This window comes from Taurulus bubalis (genome assembly GCF_910589615.1).
Source record: "Taurulus bubalis genome assembly, chromosome: 14".
NCBI lineage: Eukaryota > Metazoa > Chordata > Actinopteri > Perciformes > Cottidae > Taurulus > Taurulus bubalis.
In genome coordinates this window covers 23983416-24006862 of record NC_136602.1, presented here as the reverse complement: position 1 = coordinate 24006862, position 23447 = coordinate 23983416, and the positions used below count along the sequence as shown (strand labels likewise).

Genomic DNA, 23447 nt, shown 5'->3' with positions numbered 1-23447 from the left:
ACACACTTTACTCTGGCAACATGTTGTGATCAAAAGGTAAAACCTAAAGCTCTAACGTTACTCACCCATATGTTTTGCGCATGCGCGCGCCCATCAGTCAGCTCCATCCGCTCTCCACAAACATCCGGTTCCTCAGTGTCACATGACCGTCGCTCTGCTGTCATTCATGCTATTCGGAACCAGCTAGAAAAGCACATCGACCAACATTAGCTATCTCGGGTTTCCTGTTCTTCATCAGACGATGGCAACATTGGTATCTAACAGGGCGATGGACATCAACGGCTTGGCAGCAGCTGCGAGGACACACACCCAGGCTGTGACCCGAAACTACATCTCTCAACCTCGGCTAAGTATGTGACGTTGGCAGCCTGCTAGCTGCAGCTGTAGCTAGTGGCTAACAAGGTTGTTGTGCTGCATTCAATGACAAGGAAACTGTGAGGATTACGGTACTCTTGTTAGAATTCTCGCATACCATATACTATTGTTGCGGTTCAGTTGTACGTTTTATTAGCTAGCAGCCAGGACAGTAATGCATTGTATTAAATAGGTAACGTGAGTAGCACTGTCCAGGATCAGATGGATGAGAAATATTATACCAGTACTGTTGCTTTGTAAACATATGTTCAATGTGTGCTGTGTGACAATGTTCATGAAGGAAAATACACAGTCAGCCATGGCTTTTAATACAGAACTCTAAATACCCAGGGACCGGGAACGCAGCACACTTTAAGCTATCATGCTAAAATTGCGAATCACGACTACAAACCGCTAACGTTAGCCGCTGTTACGGTGTGGGGGGGAATGCGGGTTAAGATTGCAGCATAGTAGTAAAACTGTCATTGACATTTGCTTTACAAGCTGCCTTTATACAACTAGCTAAATGTTAAACGTACACCATTGGTGCCACACAGCGAATCAGCTGAGCTAGCATGCTAGCTTGTGGCTAACAGTGGCCAGTCCGGCAACGAGTCATCGTTAATCATTTTAGCTCACGTGACACTCAACTGTAACTGCATGCATTAGTTTTACGAAGCGTGGTCTCTTTAGTAGTCGTATGTACGTTTAGGGCCTCGTGCATTATTGTCACTATGGCGAAGACTGCGGACAAGAGCAGCGCTGCTAAAATCCGACACAGCTAACGTTAGCGAGATGCTACTAGCTAGCGCAGTGGATTAGCCAACATTGCTGACAGTCAGCTGACTTGATAGCCACACGAATGATTGAGTGTTTGTATTTAATGTGAGAGGTGAGTTGGACGTGGAAGCCCAGCATGGATTCCTCCCAAACGTTGGTAGCTTCAGCATATTATAGGCGAAAAGACTGGCGACAGATGGGATGATTGCTCATGTGACAGTCACGTGATGGGGCCAGATCACATGAGATGTGTCGGTCACATGACGGGTCACATGAGAGACGGTCTGTAGTGTTGACGAGACCAGGAAACCTGCTGGTTTCTCCTTTTGATTTACCTCAACCCACAATTGTTGAGGGAATCTGTTATTTCAATATGTGAATACAGGTACTATGCTTTTACAATTGAGTGTCGCTGCGAAGGTTTATCTACGTTGATGGTAATAGTTATTAAGAAATGTATTTTTGCCATAAAAGTTGGGATATTTCACAATGCATAGTGTCATGTGGCCTTTTAAATCCCAAATATGTCGTGTCCACGGGGAACCACATCATTGTAACACTGACGATTCTTTAGTTGTATACCAGAAACGTGTGAGAGTTTATGTTTGGGCTGTTGTGCCACAGTGTTGATTATTTTAAATTAAAAATCAAGGCTTACATACTTTGAAGACAACAATGCTTTTGTGATCAAATATTTTTTCAGGTATATTTATTAGATCGTGCGGATAAAAGGATTGAAGTCCACCCAACTTATTTGCAGTTAGTCATTATTGTCTTGTGGGGATGCTACTTAGAGGAAATTTGTCAGTTATTCTCGAATAGTCGTTTGGTATCACAAAGCCAATCTCATCAAATCTCTTATTTTGTCAGACCAACTGTCACAATCCCTAAAATATTGTATTGAAGATTAAGAAAGTATACAAGTTTTTTTTTATTTACAATTATTAATTGATTATCAAAATTAAATCACACACACACACACACACACACACACTGCATTTATAACACACACACACACACACACTGCATTTATAACACACACACACACTGCATTTATAACACACACACACACTGCATTTATAACACACACACACACACACTGCATTTATAACACACATGCACACTGCATTATAACACACACGCACACTGCATTTATAACACACACGCACGCACACTGCATTTATAACGCACACTGCATTTATAACACACACACTGCACTGCTGCATTTATAACACACACACACACACTGCACTGCTGCATTTATAACACACACACTGCACCGCTGCATTTATATAAGACACACACACACTGCACCGCTGCATATATAACACACACACACACACACACACACTGCACCGCTGCATTTATAACACACACTGCACCGCTGCATTTATAACGCACACACACACACACACACACTGCACCGCTGCATTTATAGAACAAACACACTGCACCGCTGCATTTATAACACACACACACTGCACCGCTGCATTTATATAAGACACAGACACACTGCACCGCTGCATATATAACACACACACACTGCACCGCTGCATTTATATAAGACACAGACACACTGCACCGCTGCATATATAACACACACACACTGCACCGCTGCATTTATAACACACACTGCACCGCTGCATTTATAACGCGCACACACACACACACCGCTGCATTTATATAACACACACACACTGCACCGCTGCATTTATAACACACACACACACTGCACCGCTGCATTTATAACACACACACACTGCACCGCTGCATTTATAACACACACACACACTGCACCGCTGCATTTATATAACACACACACACACACACACACACTGCACCGCTGCATTTATAACGCGCGCACACACACCGCTGCATTTATATAACACACACACACTGCACCGCTGCATTTATATAACACACACACACACACACTGCACCGCTGCATTTATATAACACACACACACTGCACCGCTGCACCGCTGCATTTATATAACACACACACACACTGCACCGCTGCATTTATAACACACACACACACTGCACCGCTGCATTTATAACACACACACACACTGCACCGCTGCATTTATAACACACACACACACACACACTGCACCGCTACATTTATAACACACACACTCGCTAACTTTACACAGACACTGCACCGCTACATTTATAATACACACTGCACCGCTACATTTATAACACACACACTCGCTAACTTTACACACACAACCTACACAGCCATTCCTATAAGGAATTTACCACGTGTATAACACTTTAGTTGAAATAAAAATCTAAACTATACATCTTTTTCCTTTTTTTTTTTTTAAATCAAAGAATTTTCGTATTCCATGAATAGTCTGAATACTGATTTACCAACAGCCTTATAATGTATGTATTTCATATTTGAGGGGATCACAAGTCAACTTTTCAGGGAAGCGTTATCAGGCTACAACATATTTTGTGAAGAGACATGGCATCAGTTATGAAGCGTAATCTACTGCGCTCTGATTAGTGGTGTTCATGCGCTGGTCGTATGGATCATTTTATGGCCATTGATTACATTATTTCAATCAACACATTGACTCACACATGTTGGTGTTTGGCACTTTGCTGTGTGGACCTGATGTTGAGTCTTTATTGCGACTTTGATTATGCTTTCGAACACCGAGCCTTGAAGCCAGCAAGGTAAGGTTATTTCAATTTTTCACTAAGTGTCAGAGAGGCAAGCATGGACTGAAAGCCTCTTCGCAAAGTAGAAGGAAATGACTTAATGGAGCTCGGGCCGTCGGAAAGGTAAGCATAGATCATGCGACATGGGCTAAAACCCTCGTCCTTAAAACATCTAATTATCCTACTTCTAAAATTCTCCTTATTTGCTGAATGGCTCGCCTTTTTTCGCTCCTCAAACGCATAACGAAGCAGCAGCAGTCCATTCTGATGTTGGGGCGGCAATTCAGAGCCAGAAGATTATCTTAAGAAACTCTTTAGGTGCTCCTCAAATCCTCCATGTGCTGCATTCCCAATATGTTGAGCACGTTTTAGGACCCTGCTGGTGGCTCGAGATTTTGATCCTTTAATGTGTCGTATACTGCTTTTTATACGGGAGGCCTTCAGAGGCCCAGGTCTGCAGGTGTACTTTCACAGAGTAGGTTACAGTACTCTTTTTCAGTCGACAGTGCGTCAGTGAATTATGGATTAATATTCAAGAATGTTGTAACGTTTTAACTTATTTTGCTGAGCAGAGTGAGGGGTTCCTGTTTTAAGTGTGACTTCCTCTTTTGTATGGTGTGTGTGAATCACATGTGCCAAACTGTATCGAGGGACAAATGAAAGCAAGATATTTTTAAAGATAGGATACCTTTTCAGATAAAAGTATTCAGATAACCTAGTGTGAACATAAAGGTCGGCTGAGAGCTTCACATTAGGTATGGAATTGCTGTACTTTAATGTCTCAGCCCGTTCTGAGGTCGGCTTTTCTGCTGTTGCGTCTTTCAAAACAGAAAACAGATCTTAGCTCAACATTGAGCATGAATTGAGAAGCCGTATCAAATCTACAACCCTGTTTAAAAAATATTTGTAGAGGAAAGCGGCTTATTGCAGACACTAATACTGTACTTTAAAGTCTCAGCCCGTCCTATAGAGAGAGATATCTATCTATCTATGGTTTCACAGTATATCACATCAAAACATTTTTTGCATGACTTGCCCTTTTTGATTTTGGTTTATGGTGGCTCATTTTTCTAAGAAGTGAATAAAAAAAAATACTTTTTTTTTGTCACCTTGTATGTATTGAAGGGTTGAATTACTATTGGGTTTGCTTGGTCCCACAACATTATACAATTAAATCAAAATGCATTAAAACTTGCATCTTAACAAATATCAATTCATATAAACATGAGTAATTTTATGACCATATTAAGTGTTAACAGTTTCTGGGTCGCTATACGTGGTGCTGACTAGTAGGACTGCAACAACGAATCGATAAAAATCGATTATCAAAAGAGTTGGCAACAAATTTCATTATGGATTCGTTGTGTCGCGTGATGATTACGCCATTCAAGAAGAAGAGCAGAGCAACTGGCCCGCCAGCGTTTCTGAGATTGGAGCGAGACACGGAAAAAAGCTGAGGTTGTGATCTTCAATAAATCATCTTTGATGAGTGGAGTCTTGGCCAATCGGCGTGAAGATGTCTCCAGCGTCTTCCTTTCCCTCAAACTTGTTTTTAATGAAAGCTAGTCAGCTTGCTATCACGTTAGCTAGCGTGTTTGGGTTGTGTGTTGTCAAAGTTCCGTTATGTTCCGTTACAGTTCAGTCTCGCTTGTAAAAAACGTAACGTGATGAAACATGCCGTCACCCCCCGGTCTGGTTCAGTTCACGCTGTCACTTGCTAACGTTAAACCGGCACACCGCAGGATCTGGCTGCAGGTTGTTGTTTTTTTTTTTTTTTAAGTAGAATGAAGCAAATCATGTATTTGGGCTGAGCCAACAACGTGAAAAAAAGCATAAATCTGTTTTTTGTGTTAGTCCATTTTTATTGTTTTTTTTAATTACCAGCTCAGGGATGTTTAAGGAGCAACCGGTTTGTGCTTTCTGATGTTTTGCACTGAAAAAAGAGGAGACGAGAGTGAGCATCAGACTGGGAAAAAAAAGAGGAAACATGATGACAATTATCTGGGTCTGGGCTTCACTTGGATTGGCGATGCAGATTGCCCAAAGCCACAGTGCGTGTTGTGCAGTGAGGTTCTGGCTAACAGCTGTCTGAAGCCTCTTATTTGCGCCGCCACCTGAACACCAAGCATGCCAGTGCAAGTCAGAAGCCCCTTACATTTTTTAGATCCAAATTGGAAGAGTTACGAAACAGCCAAAAACAATTGCAGTCTCATTCACGTGAGTCTCTCACTTTCTCCCTCTCTATCTCTCTTGCTGCATATGGACTCCTCCTTTTTTATTTATATCTGTTTCTGAGCCTGTGCATGTGCCACTCTTTGTTCTTTACGTGGCTTACTGTGTTTAAGTAAATAAATGTGAAATGCAATCTGCCTCTGAGTCTGTGCGTGTGTCCTCGCCATCCAGGGAGCTGTGCGACTGAGCTGTGCGACTCACCGCAAGGAGCTTAAAGTTGAGAATATTTCAACTTTTAAGCACGCCGAAAAAACGCTAGAAAAACGCGTCACGCGGCATTTAAAAAGCGCGCATGAAAGGCGCGCCGTACCATAAGAAAACAATGGTTTTGCTAGCGACGCGTTTTTGAGAGTCGCGTCTGGTGTGAACGGCCCTTTATTGCTCTTTAAAAGTGACGCCTTGTGTAACTGAAATGTATACAGTGGACTAAATATTGTAACAAACGCCACGCGCTAGCAAACAGTTCTCGCATTGGTCCGATTTTATGCAGCTATAAATAGGCTCTGTTGCGGTTTTTTTAAGGTGTGGGGGATTGGGGGTGCGTGAACCCGGTCGGGATGTAGAAGGGGGTGCGTGGCCTAAAAAGTTTGGGAACCGCTGCCTTAAAGCATCCCCTGCTTTATGGTCTGTTTGATTCTAAATGGACCATCATGCTGTATTGAAGACTTGAAACTAGCGATTGAGACATAAACTCGTGTTTACAATGTTTATAAATCCCAGAGAGAAGTCGAGTCATTTTCTCAGACTTCTATACAACCAGCAGACTCGCCCCTGGATGGACATTCGAGAGAATGCAGCATTTAAGACTGTAAAATGGCAGCTATAGTCAGAATGAAGACCTGACAGCTACAGATGACCTCAGAATCAGCCAGTCCCTGTTGGGTTAAAGCAAACGTCTACCTCGGTGTGTAGCGTAGGATATCCAAGACTAGTTCTGACCGTTCAGGCATCCAACGGTCCATAAGATCACAGCGTTGAGATGGTTTTCCCCTCGCTTATTGAATTGACGGAGCTCTGAGAGGCAGCCATTGAAAAGCCGCTGTAAGACTGAGCAGGAAAATAAACAAATAAAGAGATTTCTCATCAGACCAAGTCTTTTCTTGTTAGAGGCCTTTGTCTCTCTCATGTCAAATGCGACAAAAGCTATTAGCCCACGAAATGGCTGGTCTTTGTTTTAGTAGTGCATTCTGTCATTTAGTGCTATGAAAAGACATAGAGCAAGGCGCTATACTTCTTTGTGAGGATTTAATTAATGGTAATAATGTAGTCACGATAAACAAATGTCTCATCTGTCACCATGAAAGTCATTTCTATAAAATCAATGTTATTTTTGTAACAGTTCTATAACCCACATTCTAATTAGGCTTAAGCAGCTAGCTTGTCAGTAGAAAAGACTCTCCGTGGGCGTTTGCCATTCTTTTCATGAAAGAACATTAAAATGTAGGCTAAGGATTTGACACCATTTCTGTCTGTTGCCTGAGCAGAAACCATCCGCATGAACGGTACACTTGCTTTGCTGACCGCTCATCATTCATTTCCTGACATTTTTCATCTTAAGAATGGGTGGGTCATTTTAGAGAAGTGCCTATTGTCTGAAAACAAAAAAAATCCCCCATGTATCAGTCAGGTAATTTCCATAGCAGCTGTAATGATTCAATCTGTGTTCACATATAGAGTGGACACTCTTCACATAAACTAGTGATTATATACTATGTATTTACTATAGTTCTCTTCATTTAAATCGTTTGCTTTCTGGTTTTAGTTAGTAGTCGTGAGTAAGATGGTCTTTTTACACGTTCACATCTCTCCACATTGTCACACGGCTGCTTTTTTAAAAGGTTACATTCTGCAGAGAAGAGTGCGAGCCGAACTGTAAGCTATATTGTTGAGTTACCTCTTAGTGAAATGCTTTGAGTGAATTTAAGTTCCCTCTCGTGAGCGGAGATTCTGTGGGTCGGGCAATTATTGTGAAAGTTAAGAACGGAAAGAGTGAAGCAGTCACGCCTTTGACGAGGTGGGATCAATAAAGAATTTGATGTCTTGGTTCAGACTAAGGAGCCTCAGTGTTATTATATTACCTTCATAATATGCATAGGCTCATCTCTTAACCCTGTGCTACAGTAGTTCACTGCCACATTTAGTCGGCTTTGACGACGAGCCGTGTGTCGGCAAGAGCACTTGTATTTGCAGAGTGCATATGAGATTTAAAAAGACTGGTTGGCACCGCCACAATGAAGCTGAGTGTAGCACATAGACACAGCTCTTATTAGTACCCATAAAATTAACTGCAGGGTATTGCGATACCTTTTTTAGTATTCGTATACCATGCAGCACGACTCCAGCTGTGGCAGTGCTGATTTGAGTGACAGGATGTCTCGACATATTGTGATAGAGAAGGACAAATTATGGAGTTATTTCCATGGTGCTGAAATTCAGGTAGCCTATGCTAGGATTCCTTAAATAAAAGTAGTGCGGAGCAAAAGCTAATTTAAGAGTATTTAGGTTGTACCGCTCAAGTTGCCCATGGGTGCTTTTAGAGGGCCTCTTGGTCCAGTGAACCTAGAGCCAGTACCAAAGGATTTATGGTGTTATGTGTAATTTGCGGTGATGTTTTCTAAATCTATAATTGTATGTCATTTCTAAACATGAAACTTTTCTAAACTGGTGTATGTGAACTGTGACAAAGTCTAGCCTATAACTTTGTAATGGGGGTAATTGGGAAACGGTATAAAAAGCTTTGAAGTGGGCAGGTTGCCCGGTGAGCCAAAATGTGCCTCAATCAGTGACGTTCTGGAAACTGTTGCTCTGTCAAAGCCCATGCTTCTAGCTATTGTTACCATAGCGCCCCGCCACCTCTGTAATGAAGCTGTTGTGTTAACCAGCTGCTCGTCTGTATAGGCAGCTTTGTTCCTCTACTATACTACCCACCAGCAAAAAGGCCCTGCAGACAAGAGTCCCCACTCTGCTCGCAAATTTCCTGGTTTGAGCCAGATTACATTTCCTCCGTGCAGTGAGGTAGGGAGTCCTCTTTATGGAGTACCTGCGTACCTGCAGGGTTAAACGCCTGTGTCCTTTTATAGCAGTGTCAAAACACGGGCTGTTTTTGTGTAGGAAGGTTTCTAACCGAATGAAATGACCTCAAAGACCGTTTGAATTCTCTAAATACTAAGGTGCTTCAGTGCTTCTCCTCTTATCACCTTCAGCATAGGATACACTGAACAATTAACAATGGCAAGGAGATAATCGATCAAACCTTTCATACAGTGGTTACCAAATGCAATTAAATAAAACTCTAAGGCACGGTCACACATGCACAAAACTAACAATCGCCTCCCGTTGAATTCCACTCTGCAAGTTACAGGGTGACAATTTTTCTAATAGAAATACTAAATCAACCAGGACTGAAATGTTAATGATTGCCAGTAATATGTTTCTGCTGAAGGTTACCTCAGTTTGGTTTGATCTAGAGTCATTGAGACGGTAAAAACACAGTAATGGAACAAAAAAGCTGTTCTATCTATTTTGATGATTTATCCGTGCACGTGGCAGTAGTAGCCACTGACAGATTGGGTGGGCAGAGTGTTATGAAAGAAGAGGACGCATTGAAGTTTGTTTGATGTTTAAATAGTCAGTAGAGCGGTCGTCCACTGATCGGATCGGTGGTTCGATCCCTGGCCCCTGCAGTCTACACGTCCAAGTGTCTGAACCCCAGGTGGCTGTTAGTGTGAATGTTTATCGCTCCTGAGAAACAGGTGCCACGTTGCGCGTGTGAATGTTGGCTGGTGTTAAAGTGCTTTAAGTGGTCGGAAGACTATAAAGGCGCAATGTAAATGTACTTTAATTGCTTATAAGTCACAATTAGAACAGCCAAGGTTCAGGAAAGGGAGAGCATTGGATGCTGTGGATCTAGCTAATCGCCTTCCTCAGCATCTTAAGTATACAGCATTTTGCCTTGTAATCCAGAAACCAACCACTTCTACTCTGCTGGACTACCACCTGGCCCTAAGCCCCTCCTCAGGACAGAGCCGCTCTGATTAATGTGGGTCACCAACATGTGCAACATATAGAGTCATTTTATCCTTTTATGTGCCTCTGAGGTGATTGTATTTCCTTTGTAAGCAGTGGCATTGATACATAAAGACATAACAGGTACTTAATGTATTTAAATGCTCACTTGTTTTGTGGAACTTGGCCCCCATTTTACTCATTCCATTGCTTTGGTTTCCCTCTCCATGCTAACATGACTTGGATTGTGTGGCAGCTTGCTCTCTTGGGCCGGTTAGGAAATGTGAATCTTAAAGGATCGGTTGAGTTTTTCAGGTATCTGTTAATATACTGCTTGAGTGCCATAGGTACATTGGTATTCATTCTTTCTGTCAAGACCCATCACCAAAGGGTTAAGAGGAGGGTAAATAAATGCAGCGCCACACAGACGTGTTTACGGCCCTGTGGTTGACTGTTGCTTTAAGATTAGCGTACTGCTATTGTAAACCATCAACTGTCAATGGAAAAGTGACAGTGACAACATGGAAAGTCTGAGGATTGCAGTCATTTTATCGTGTGTGTGTTTGGGGGGGTCGTAGGTTTGAGGCAATTAGCATTCCCATGTCCGATGGGGCTGTGGGAATCCCTTGAAGTAGAGGCTAAGACGTGATTGTAAGGCTGCACATCACAGCAGCGACTGCTTTGTAGCGCTCATTTATTGTCAGAATGATGATGCACCCCATCTCCATCCCAGCTCTGACCCCCTCCTCCCTCTCTCTTTCAGATGGGAAATTGAATTGTGTTGGAATGCTCTGTGCCTCTTTTCTCTGGCACTTGAATGGGCTCTTTAGTATTTCACACTAAGGTGTCCTTCAGGGTGCGAGGTCAGGCTACCAAAACAGCTTCTAGTGGCGGATTAGGACCAATTAACATCTTTGTACACAAAGGGCTCTGGCAGCTGAACAGGCTGCAGGGTGACCCATACTTCTGTTGCATGCCAAGCCAGGGGACTGCTGCACTTGAGCTGAAGTAGCAAAAGAGGGGTGGAGAAAGTTTTCCAAACCTAATGGAAAATGTTGCTACTTCACACCTAATGGCCATATAGCCCATTGAGCAATCGTTATCTTGTGAAATGAGAGAGCAAACCACTTCTTTTTTAACATCACAGTTATACGCCGGAGGGTACCATGAAGATCTTTTTTCTTTCGTATACCGATGGGCTACTGTATATGGCCAGGGTTAGGCCTTTAATCCCTCTGGAACTAAACTTTCAATTACTATGCACACTTCAGATTTATGCCACCAAATGGCGGATACATTTGCGAACGAGAATCAACCTTAAAAACAAAACAAACTGTTAAATAGCAACTGATGATGCCGCTTTCAAATTTCCATTCTGTATGAATTTGTTATATACCGTCATACGGCATAGCCGTAACAACTGTTGTCGCCCTTCAGCAGGCAGCAAAATTTATTTTTCACCGCTGAGGGTGCAGCAATCTGCTACTTATGAGTCATGGTTATAACTTTAGTCATGGTTATAATGTTATAACAACAATTAATAACTCGCAACTAAATCTCTTTAACAGGGTAAAACACCCATAATACTAATAATTGTACATTTATAAGATTACACCGCCAAACTGCATGCTGGGTACAGCTCGCCCACTATCACAAACTCGCAGGAAGAGACAGACCCTTCCGGCCTTTTTTTTTCCCCACCTACATTCCCCTGGGTCCTAAGTCCCTCTATGTTTAGCTTCCTAACACCCTCTATGTCCCAACCTACAAACAGCTGCTCACCACTCTAACAGCTGTTCAGTTGGCCGGCGTCCTTTTCGGCGTCAATTAATGAATGTGCTTACTCAAAAAAAACAACAAAAAAAAACGTGATATACCGTGAAACCGCCAGAATCTTGCAAAATACCGTGATATGAATTTTTGGCCATACCGCCCAGCCCTATGATCTACTGCATGCTGTATTTGACATTTCCTTTCGGTAGTTAGCCAAATGTTACCAAGATCCCGACCATTATAGGGACTTTTAGGCCAATACCAATGTCAATATTTGAGAGTTTAAAAGATCCAGTAACTGCATATTTGCGAATTTGTTTTCCATGTTTTATAGTAGAATAATAAGTATGTATGTGCCCACCCGTGGACAGACTAGATCTTTGGCATTTCTATACTGCAATGTCTTGTTACTTGACCAAAATAAAAACAGAAATGGATGCATCTGCAATAAGTTATCGGCTGATCTAGTTCTGGTTTCAAAATGAAGACACAAATGGTTTTCAGTTTGGTTTAGGAACAACTTGACTGGCCTGCACTCAATCCACCATCCTAGCAAGTCCAGTTCTCTGTCCCAGGAGTAAACCGTGAATTATCTTTGTACATTTTCTGTATAATTGTCTACAACAAAATGTACAGTTATTCATGTTAAATTTTAACCAAGACTGTTGTCTAAACATCACCAAGTAGTAGGTTGCAAATAGAACTTGATGGTCACAATAAGTGAGGGAAGGCAAATTTACTACGGTATACATATTTTAAAATGACGTTTACCTCTTCTCACTGACCAAATATCAAGCTTCAGGATGCAGTAGGCTGATATATGATTGTATAATGATGTAGCCCGATTGTCCCTGCATCATCATCTGCCTTCAGGTAATAGCATATGCATCTCTTCTGAGACTTATAGGCTAAGATTAGCTGCCAACATGGGCATCTGCCATTTATGAGGAGGAAAGGGGATGGCCATTTAATAAAAAAAGATTTGTAGAAGTATTGGAATTTCCATAAAGCAGGTTTTTTGTTATGTTTGTGTATGGGGAGCGGTCTTGAGCTTTAAGTATAAAGTCATGTTCTGATCTTCATGGGAAAGACACTCAGGAGGTGATTGGTATTTTGTGTGGGACAAATCTACTTAACTTATTGTTCGATGCTGACTTGCCACGGTTCATCTGGCTCTATGGGGAAGACATCCAGAGGAGACGCATATTATGCAGATGAAATCCTCTATTGTGATTCATTTTATATCACAATATTAAAGATTTCTTCGAAAAATGATGTTGGCATTTTGTAGTTCTTCAGCTAAAGAACACTGACAAGTGTGTCTTTCTACCGGGAAATGTATAGCTTGATTGATGCTGGATTTCTGAGGCCGATACCTGTGTTGATATTCAGAGTTAGAATCTGTGATGAACTAATATTTGGCGGATATCTAATAAAATATGAATTTTGTCTGTAAAAAAAAATAAAATAATCTGTATGCATTAAAAAAAAAGGGTATGGATGTATTTTTTCTTTTCTTTTTTGGGGGGTAGAGCTGTATTTCGGCTGTAGTACACCACATTAATATTACACAATATTAGTTGTCAGACATTTCTTTTTTATTATACTTTGTTTTTATTTGTTTACTATGTACTGGCTCTGTGGCACTCTGAGATTGTTTTGAATGATGAATGCGCTAGAAAAAAGTACTATTAGTTCAAATTATTAAACCATATTCCCATTCAGTAACGTGCCCCCCACTGCAGCGCAAGGTCTTGTAGAACAAACAGAAATGTGTGTGAGGACGTGAGTCATTCACCAGCATGTGAGCCCTGAGGCGGGCACTGGGATAAAGGAAGGCTGTTTAGAGAAACTCGTTTTATTTGGGAGATGAAAATATTTTAATTTGTATATTTGTGATGCCCTTGGTTTTTATCATCACACTTGAGCCATCTTTTCTCTTGCCCTCTATAGTCTCTGCCCCACCACCTCCCACTCCACCCTCAACACGCGCATACGCTGTCTGGCGAAGAGAGGGGGAAATGCAGGTGTGTGTGGGAAATGGCTGCAATACTGTAGCTCATTGACATTGCCATTGACAGTTTTTTTTTGTTGGCCTCTGCCTAATTAGTGGCATAGTGGATGCACCCCGCTAAGCTTTAGTGCTTTACGTTCGTACCAGTCTGCTCTAATTTCCTCGTGCCTTTGATATTGGCCCAGAGATTGATGGTTCACACGTAAAGAGGAACGCCCGACCATGATGGGAAACCCTGTGGAAACAATGCGGTCTGCAATGGATTTCTTGCAAACTTAAATTGGCTTCCATGTCAGAGGTGGGATGCTAATTTAGACATTTTTTCTGACCGACCGCTGACCCTCATTAACCGGTAACCGTCGGGATCAGTCCCCTGCATGCAGGGTGGTTACAGCTGCACCGACAACCTGAAGCACAAACGGGTCAACGCCATCATTTATCACCGGCTGATGAGCAAAACGGGCATCCCTGCTCAGAGTCCACTTAAGGTGGGTTGGCCTTTTTTTTTTCAGGTGGACTATTCTCATTTTAGTGGCAAGCTGCAGCTTCGAGTTTTGCGCCGCTTTTCTCTCAGTTTCATAGACGGCATTATTTTGACATTTAACTGATGTCATTTATTGTGGTTTAGGAAAATTGTGAACATTACTACAGCAGAAGGAGTGCTGCTTCATTCAGAGAAAGACCTTTTAGGTCCAGACCCCTCGCTCCTCTGGTTTGTTTCTGATGGTCCCTTATCACTCCAATTATCTACTACAGCTATCTTCTGTGGACCAGTGAACCTGGAAGTGACTCATTGGACCTGTTGGAACAAGGATCTTGCTGCATTTGGTTGTTCTTTTGTTTCATTATGGATATTAATTATTAGCTGCTGAAAGATATCTGTTCCAATCATCAACTGTTACTACAGGCGTACTGCAATAATGTTTTATTTCTTATAAGACCTCTATGAATGTTCACTCTAAACAAATCTTTTCCTTTTGAGAGATGTACGCTCCTCTTTGATGGTGCTCATTGTGCTTCTACTAGAAAATGACTTTCTTTAGCATTTTGTCGCCAGTATAGAGGGGCTGAATCTCAACAGATTTAAAGTGATTCAGGATGTGCCAAATAACTGGGCTCGTATGATATATTCTGGGAGGAAAAAGTAAATCACAAAGAAATGGCATGGATTGAGGAGATGTTTTGGGCCAATGCTGATATTTGAGATGGTCTCAGATTGGCGAATATTCTTTTTCTTTTACTTTGTCAACTTAAACGATGTAAACACAATGTAAATGTTTAATAATGTGTTGTTTAATCTGATCATTAAAGCATAATGCCCAAGATGTGTCATCGGCAGGATTTAAAGAATACAATTTTACCGTCCCAAAATAATTAATAATTTCAACCATCTTAAAGTCAGTGTCAACCATCAAATGTAAAAATGTGCTCTGCCGTCACTTTGTCAGTCGATATTGTGATTATTTGCATAAAAATAAATAATAGAAAATAAAGTACTCATCCCTGCAGCACTATGATGCGTCAATGTAAGCATACAAAGTCACTTTGCAAGGCATAACACTTTCTTTTTAGGCCTCACAAATCATCATCTACATAAGGAAAATACCAACTATTGTTTTGCTTTCTACTTTAACCTGCACCACCATTTCCACTGGAAGTGAAATCTCAATTTCCCTTTTTAATGCCTTTTCAAAGAGGAGCAACAAAGAGCGGGTTTGCTGTGAATTGTTGTGCAATGATAATAGCTGGTTCTGTATAAAGAATGGTCTCCTCGCATTTGTGTCGCATTAAGTATGGATAACCTATTGAAGTTCAAGCTCAAATTCGCTCAGATGTTGATAGAAATGCCGCCAAACTTCTTCACGATGACCCAATCCTAGAACGGTATGCATTTGTCTAGAAATAACCTCTATTATCTGAGATGGAAATGAGGGAGCTCTGAGCACAAATGGAGACGCAAATCGCTGCTTCATCTTATTGATAATTAAAGAAAAGCAGCGCAGCGCAAGTTCAGGGAAATGGCAACTTTCCCTCACATATTTGATGTGCTGTGTCCATGGACTTCTAGTGTGTTCTTTTAGTCCACTGTGCTGCATTTATTATGATTTGGTAAGGCCACAGGCTATTTTCACTAACCTTCATCAATGATGACCCTTCAATTAGTGTTCTATTATTGTGAGGCTCAGAACTAACCACGCACCATACAAGTGAATTTTAATGCATTTCGTTCCTGACATTTGCCTTCCTCTTGACATTTGGGCCTGGAAGACCATGAAAGCTGTTTTAAATCTCACAGAGAAAGGTCAGCCTGTGATTATGAGTGTTGTTTGTAAGGATGTCAATTAATTCTCATGTGGATTGATGGCTTTCGGCTGCAGGAAGTAACGGGTTTATTGTCAGTAGGGCTCCAACTAACGATTATTTTAATAACGATTAATCGGTTGATTATTTTTTCGATGAATCGGATAAAAAAAAAAAAAATCAAAGCGTTCATTTCCAACCCTTTATTCAAAACATATTCAGAAAGTGCACAAACAGGTTGCTCCTTGAACATCCCTGAGCTGTTAATTAAAACAATAAAATGGACTAACACTAAAAACATACACATCTATGCTTTACATCTGCCAAATGTGAGCCCTTTTTACTGTAATTGATCCCTCCAGAGGCTGCATTTACATACCCTGCTTTATCAATACGTATGGATATATGTACTGGGACAGAGGGAAGCTGTACTGCTCCATATAGAGCGTCCTCTTCCTTAAACTCTTTCATTCTGGGTCTCTTATGACCACGACGTCACGTTTTTGGCTAAGCCCAAATACGTGATTTGCTTCATTCTACTTTGAGTAAAAAAAAAAAAAAAAAACCTGCAGCCAGATCCGCCGGTGTGCCGGTTTAACGTTAACGAGTGACAGCGTGAGCTGAACCAGACCAGGGGGTGACGGCATGTTTCATCACGATACGTTTTTTTTTTAAGACTGAACTGTAACGGAACATAAAGTAACTTTAACGACAACACACAACCCAAACACGTTAGCTAACGTGATAGCAAGCTGACTAGCTTCCATTAAAAACAAGTTTGAGGAACATGAAGACGCTGATTGGCCAAGACTCGACTCGTCAAAGATCTTCTATTTTTGAGAAGATCACGACTTCAGCTTTTCTCGTGTCTCACTCCAATCTCAGAAACGCTGGCCGGCCAGTTGCTCTGCTCCGCTCTTTTTTGTTTTCCCTCCGCGACTTATTGCCCGGCGTAATAATCGCGCGACACAACGAATCGATAATGAAATTCGTTGCCAACACTTCTGATAATCGATTTTTATCGATTCGTTGTTGCAGCCCTAATTGTCAGTATTGCCTGCCATATGACTTGGAATGAACAGATGAATGAACTCTGGAACTCTTCTGCCTTTCAGCCTACTCTACTGTGTCTGGTGTAAATGGGCCCCTGGTGATCCTGGATAATGTGAAGGTGAGGCTGTTCTATCTTTATTAAACGTTATATCTCCTATTATTACTTCTATACTCCGCTGCCAATGTAAATGACCACTGTGTTATTACGAGACAGAGCTACTCTTGCATGTATTCTATAATTGTAGTTTTCAGGCAGCTGTAGTGAACCTGTGTTGAATCTCTTTGAACCAGTTCCCCCGATACGCTGAGATCGTTCACCTGACCCTGCCGGATGGCACCAAGAGGAGCGGCCAGGTCCTGGAGGTGATCGGGAGCAAGGCAGTCGTCCAGGTGAGAAACAAAATCCAAAATTGCTGACCGACTGGCATCTATTGCAGCTCCTCCACAGCTGAAAATAATCCCCAACAAAGACAATTTACTCGGAGCCTTTTCAGAGGGGGAGGGGGTCAATGCAGACATCCAGTGCTTATATATTCATCTCCTGGCATCAAAACAGGAAGTCTTGATTTGATTGGTTGCCTTGGTCAATTGTGACATTGATGAATGGTACTGAAAAGTTGAGTACATTTTAACTTGTATACGTGTCTAAAAACACACAGAGGAGCGCATGCTTGTATCATATGAAATCCAGAACGTGCAGAAAGTTTCAAGTGACCTTCCATTTGTACAGGTTGCATAGTGATGTCTTCATCAGGAACAACTGGGCTTGGAGCTGAGAGGCAGTTAAGGGAAGTCTGAGCACTGAGAGGTTAACACATTGTGGGCTCTGGCCTTTGTGGGATGTGTTGTTGCTCTACACAAATCCTGAGTGGGTTTCTATATGACAGGAATGGCAAGGTGAAGTTTTCTGTCGACCTTAATGTGGTTAGGATTTTTCTCCTGTGTTTACTTTTGGGAATTTCTCCCAAACAATAAGGAATGCTGAATCCCTTTGTTGTCACTGTTTACTCTCCTGTTGGCCTTGGGAGGGATGCAAACACACAACAGCAAACAGCTGCAGGGAGCTGACAGACCAACATGTGTGAGTGTTGGTCCCACAACGGCAGTAAGGGTTGCCATTTTTTTTTTGTTAACAAAAAACACGACAAAACATTGTAAATGACAAAAAAGAGGACAAAATAAATAAAGTAAATTAATAGGGGGTCACCAATCGCTCATTACAATTTTTCATCATTCTTTTTAAAGAGGTAGATGCCCTACTTCTGAATTATATCGACAGGTATCAGTCCCAGATAAACAGTCCGTGGGTCCCTGGGGATCTTGTAGCATAAGATCTCCTCCAGAGTCTGAATAACTCTGTCCTAGAATGTTTGAATTGTTATACATGTCCAAAAAATGTGCGAGTGGTTGGCATTAATCTGCCCACACTCTCTCCAGCACCCACTTTTTAACAGAAACAAATATAGACGGGAAACGGCCAGAGGTACAGCCCAAAAATAAATATTTCTTGCATTAGTGATATTTGAATATTTCTGTTCCAGTCGGAACAAGAAGCAGACGACGCTGCGTGAGACGTTTGCTCTCCTCACAGGCATCTCTTCTGGAGACCATATTGAAGCAAATGAAGCGTGACTGACCAGCTGCCTGGTCTCACACTTATCTGGATCACTCGTACGAACGGCATAACAAGCATAACTGGACTCTGCCATTAGTGAGTTTACCACTCTTAATGATGTAAACAATTAAAATATAGTCATACTGGGAATTTCCCAATGTATGTATTTTTTTGGGCCCCATGGCATCACGTGGCGGAGCCTGAAGCTGTAATTCCACGGTCGGGCCTCGAAGAGAAGCAGCTTCAATGCCCGGCGCTCCTCCTGGGGGGGTCGGCTCAAGGTCGCCCATCCTACAGAACCACGGGGGCTCGGCGAGCAGCGGAGCTTGAAGCAACGAGAGCGGGCAGCTCGGCAACATAATGACACGGAGGATGCAAGAGGTGGAGCATCTATTGATGATGAACGCCGCCATTCCCAAGTTTCATTATAAAGTTGATAACTGGTTGCCAGCCTAGCAACAGCTTTTAAAAGTTGTGCCGAGCCCTGGGTCCTGGGTAGCAACCACATTGTGTGCGTCCTTTGTCCCCAGAGCATAACTCCAATTACCTCTGGTGATTCCCTTCCTTCTCCTCTAGGACCTCCAGCAGGTTGACATTTGGGATTCAGAGTGAAATGAAGGATATTTGAAGGATTGTCAATTTTCAACAGATGTTCATTGTTCTTAGAGGATACTATAATGACTTTAATGACACTGACTTTACTGCTCGCTTCAACAGCCGGTCAAAGTATTTTTTTAACTGTGCTGTGATATCTCTAATCATGCTCCAATGGTGTGGACTGAACTTGCCACTAACCAGTGGAACGTAACCTTAACGGCTCGTCTGTTTGTTCAGGTGTTTGAGGGAACATCCGGCATCGATGCCAAGAAGACGGCGTGCGAGTTCACCGGCGACATCCTGCGGACCCCCGTGTCGGAGGACATGCTTGGTATGACGACCTGATTTTTTTAATTTTTTTTTTATTGCATATTTAAACCAAAATTAAGTAAATATTCATCTGATTAGTCCATAGTTCAGGTTTGTTTACAGCCACACAGTCCCCCCTTTTCACCCGTCTATCTTTGTTTTACAAAGATGACAATTTTCAAGCCTGTTGAATGCTATTTAAAGTGTTATACTGTATTTTCCTTCAATACGCTTATTTTACTTATTTGTTCAATCAGTAAATGGGAAAAGCAAAACAGCACTGAATCAAACCTTTTTGTCTCGGTTCTTGAATGTTTCAATCAGTGTGATTATCTCGGCACGGCACAAGGTTACATGTATTTCAATAGCAGCAGAAAGTAAACCTGCTTTTGTTTTTCAAGTATCATTAATCACGTCCATGAATTTATAATTACTTGTACTTGTAGACTCGACGAGAGCCATCAGAGCCACTCTTATCTGTTTAGAGTCTGATACAAAACAGAAAAGATCAGATGTGGTTGGAAGCGTCAGCTAATGAATTTCCTTTTGATCTGTGGGTTTTTAGTAATTATCTTTGAATTCAACTTCCAGAGAAAACAGATAGTTGTATTTATCAGATAAAGGACGTTATCCGCTTGGCTCAGAGGAGAACATCTTCTTCTTTTCAGGCCGTGTGTTCAATGGCTCGGGCAAACCCATCGACCGTGGGCCCAATGTTCTGGCTGAGGACTACCTGGACATCATGGGTATGACCTGCTGACCTCCTGTCTGCTGCATTAAAATGACACCATTTTATCAGCGTGTTTGGTTTCTTCCACTTCAGACCATCCTTTAACACCCCCCAAATATTTAGATTTTACAAAAACAATAGAATAGGCAACTTCTTTCATGAACATATAGCTCAATAAAAATACTGACGGCACATCTGTAAGCTCAGCCACACAACCTTTTGAAAACCCACCTATTGTTAGGCCTCTGTCCGAATGTCATACCTAAACTAAAAAAGGTATATCTCTGCAACCACTAGGGCTATTTGAATTATTTCCGTGTTAAAATAAAAGAGTATAATGATAGTATAATATATTTGCTTGTGATTTATACAGTTTTTATAGGAATATCTGCCATAGACCCATATGGGCTCCACACTTACTTTAAAAAACAGTATTTCTGACAAAAACAAGACATCAATGTGATCTTAGTCATTAAAAATGTATGTTTTAAAGTGTACTAATGAAAGTGGAAAGCCTTAATGATTGGTCTAATGCAGCCGTTTCTTTGTCGCAGGTCAGCCCATCAACCCTCAGTGTCGTATCTACCCCGAGGAGATGATCCAGACCGGCATCTCGGCCATCGACGGCATGAACAGCATTGCCAGAGGACAGAAGATTCCCATTTTCTCCGCTGCTGGGCTGCCCCACAACGAGGTGAGACCACCAGTTCATGTCGTCAGCTCCAGGACTACCAGCATCCTGGGAACGCTTTCTGAATGGAAGGGAAGTGGTATCAGAAGTCCAGCATTGGTTGGGCCTGAAGGCTACAAGTTTGAAATATAAAGTTTATAAAGTATATCAGTTTATATATCAGTCTATATATCAATGTATATATCTATATATCAGTACATACACTCACCTAAAGGATTATTAGGAACACCTGTTCAATTTCTCATTAATGCAATTATCTAATCAACCAATCACATGGCAGTTGCTTCAATGCATTTAGGGGTGTGGTCCTGGTCAAGACAATCTCCTGAACTCCAAACTGAATGTCAGAATGGGAAAGAAAGGTGATTTAAGCAATTTTGAGCGTGGCATGGTTGTTGGTAACAGACGGGCCGGTCTGAGTATTTCACAATCTGCTCAGTTACTGGGATTTTCACGCACAACCATTTCTAGGGTTTACAAAGATTGGTGTGAAAAGGGAAAAACATCCAGTATGCAGCAGTCCTGTGGGCGAAAATGCCTTGTTGATGCTAGAGGTCAGAGGAGAATGGGCCGACTGATTCGAGCTGATAGAAGAGCAACTTTGACTGAAATAACCACTCGTTACAACCGAGGTATGCAGCAAAGCATTTGTGAAGCCACAACACGCACAACCTTGAGGCGGATGGGCTACAACAGCAGAAGACCCCACCGGGTACCACTCATCTCCACTACAAATAGGAACAAGAGGCTACAATTTGCAAGAGCTCACCAAAATTGGACAGTTGAAGACTGGAAAAATGTTGCCTGGTCTGATGAGTCTCGATTTCTGTTGAGACATTCAGATGGTAGAGTCAGAATTTGGCGTAAACAGAATGAGAACATGGATCCATCATGCCTTGTTACCACTGTGCAGGCTGGTGGTGGTGTAATTGTGTGGGGGATGTTTTCTTGGCACACTTTAGGCCCCTTAGTGCCAATTGGGCATTGTTTAAATGCCACGGCCTACCTGAGCATTGTTCCTGACCATGTCCATCCCTTTATGGCCACCATGTACCCATCCTCTGATGGCTACTTCCAGCAGGATAATACACCATGTCACAAAGCTCCAATCATTTCTAATTGGTTTCTTGAACATGACAATGAGTTCACTGTACTAAAATGGCACCCACAGTCACCAGATCTCAACCCAATAGAGCATCTTTGGGATGTGGTGGAACGGGAGCTTCGTGCCCTGGATGTGCATCCCACAAATCTCCATCAACTGCAAGATGCTATCCTATCAATATGGGCCAACATTTCTAAAGAATGCTTTCAGCACCTTGTTGAATCAATGCCACGTAGAATTAAGGCAGTTCTGAAGGCGAAAGGGGGTCAAACACAGTATTAGTATGGTGTTCCTAATAATCCTTTAGGTGAGTGTATATCTATATATCAGTATATATATATATATATCTATATATATATATATATATATATATATATATATATATATATATATATATATATATATATATATATCTATATATATATATATATATATATATATATATATATATCTATATATATATCTATATATATATATATATATATCTATATATATATCTATATATATATAGATATATATATATATATATATCAGTTGACCTATGTCTCACTGGTTTTAAAATTCCAATCCATTCCACTTAATAAATAACATTCAGCAATGGCCACCGATGATTAAATAATAATCATAATAATTAACATTAAATATGGACCAAATGAATAGTTTTCAGCTGTTTGAGACTTTTCACAGAGCTTTGGGCAGGTATTAATTAATGTTGGTGCATAGGAGAAAGGAAAAAGCTTTCTAGTGAATAAGTCCAGTCTAGGTCAGTCCCAAACCCATTACAAGAAACGACCTATTTAAAATAAAAGCACGGGATACTTTGACTGCTTCCTTAGTGGTCAGAAGCTGTTTTAGTCACCTTCTCTGTATGTGAAGTCAAATTTACTTCTGAATGTGGAACAAATTGTGTTTGTCTTTATCAAAAGTCACATTACATAGTCGTTAATCGTCTTTTAATGTTTTATGTGACATTTTAGTTTGCAGTGATTTAGCCATTTTAATGCCAGGGCTGTTCTCCTCATGCGCAAAACGCCCCCCCACCCCAAGACCACCGATTGGTTTAAAGATGATTGTTTTTAACCAATCACAAGCCAGAGCTTGAACCAAGTGTGGAGAACGGTCTGTTTGTGAGACTAAAGTATTCCTTAATGCAGTCAGGCCTCTTCTCTCTGCGACGCATTCTAGTTACAAGACATGATGGCTGCAAACATT

At 41.5% G+C, this 23447-nt stretch overlaps 1 protein-coding gene across 1 annotated transcript in view; it reads left to right on the top strand.

Annotated features, from left to right (window-relative positions):
• Positions 1-241: 241 nt before the first annotated feature.
• The window catches only part of atp6v1ba (ATPase, H+ transporting, lysosomal, V1 subunit B, member a), a gene marked incomplete at its 5' end in the record, with an annotated part of 39754 nt that continues 16548 nt past the window's right edge, over positions 242-23447 (top strand). Inside the window, 6 exons of the mRNA XM_079229964.1 lie at positions 242-350; positions 17251-17306; positions 17480-17578; positions 19638-19731; positions 20378-20455; positions 20994-21133. Coding sequence (XP_079086090.1) covers positions 242-350; positions 17251-17306; positions 17480-17578; positions 19638-19731; positions 20378-20455; positions 20994-21133 — 576 coding nt within the window. The remainder of the gene's footprint in view (positions 351-17250; positions 17307-17479; positions 17579-19637; positions 19732-20377; positions 20456-20993; positions 21134-23447) is intronic.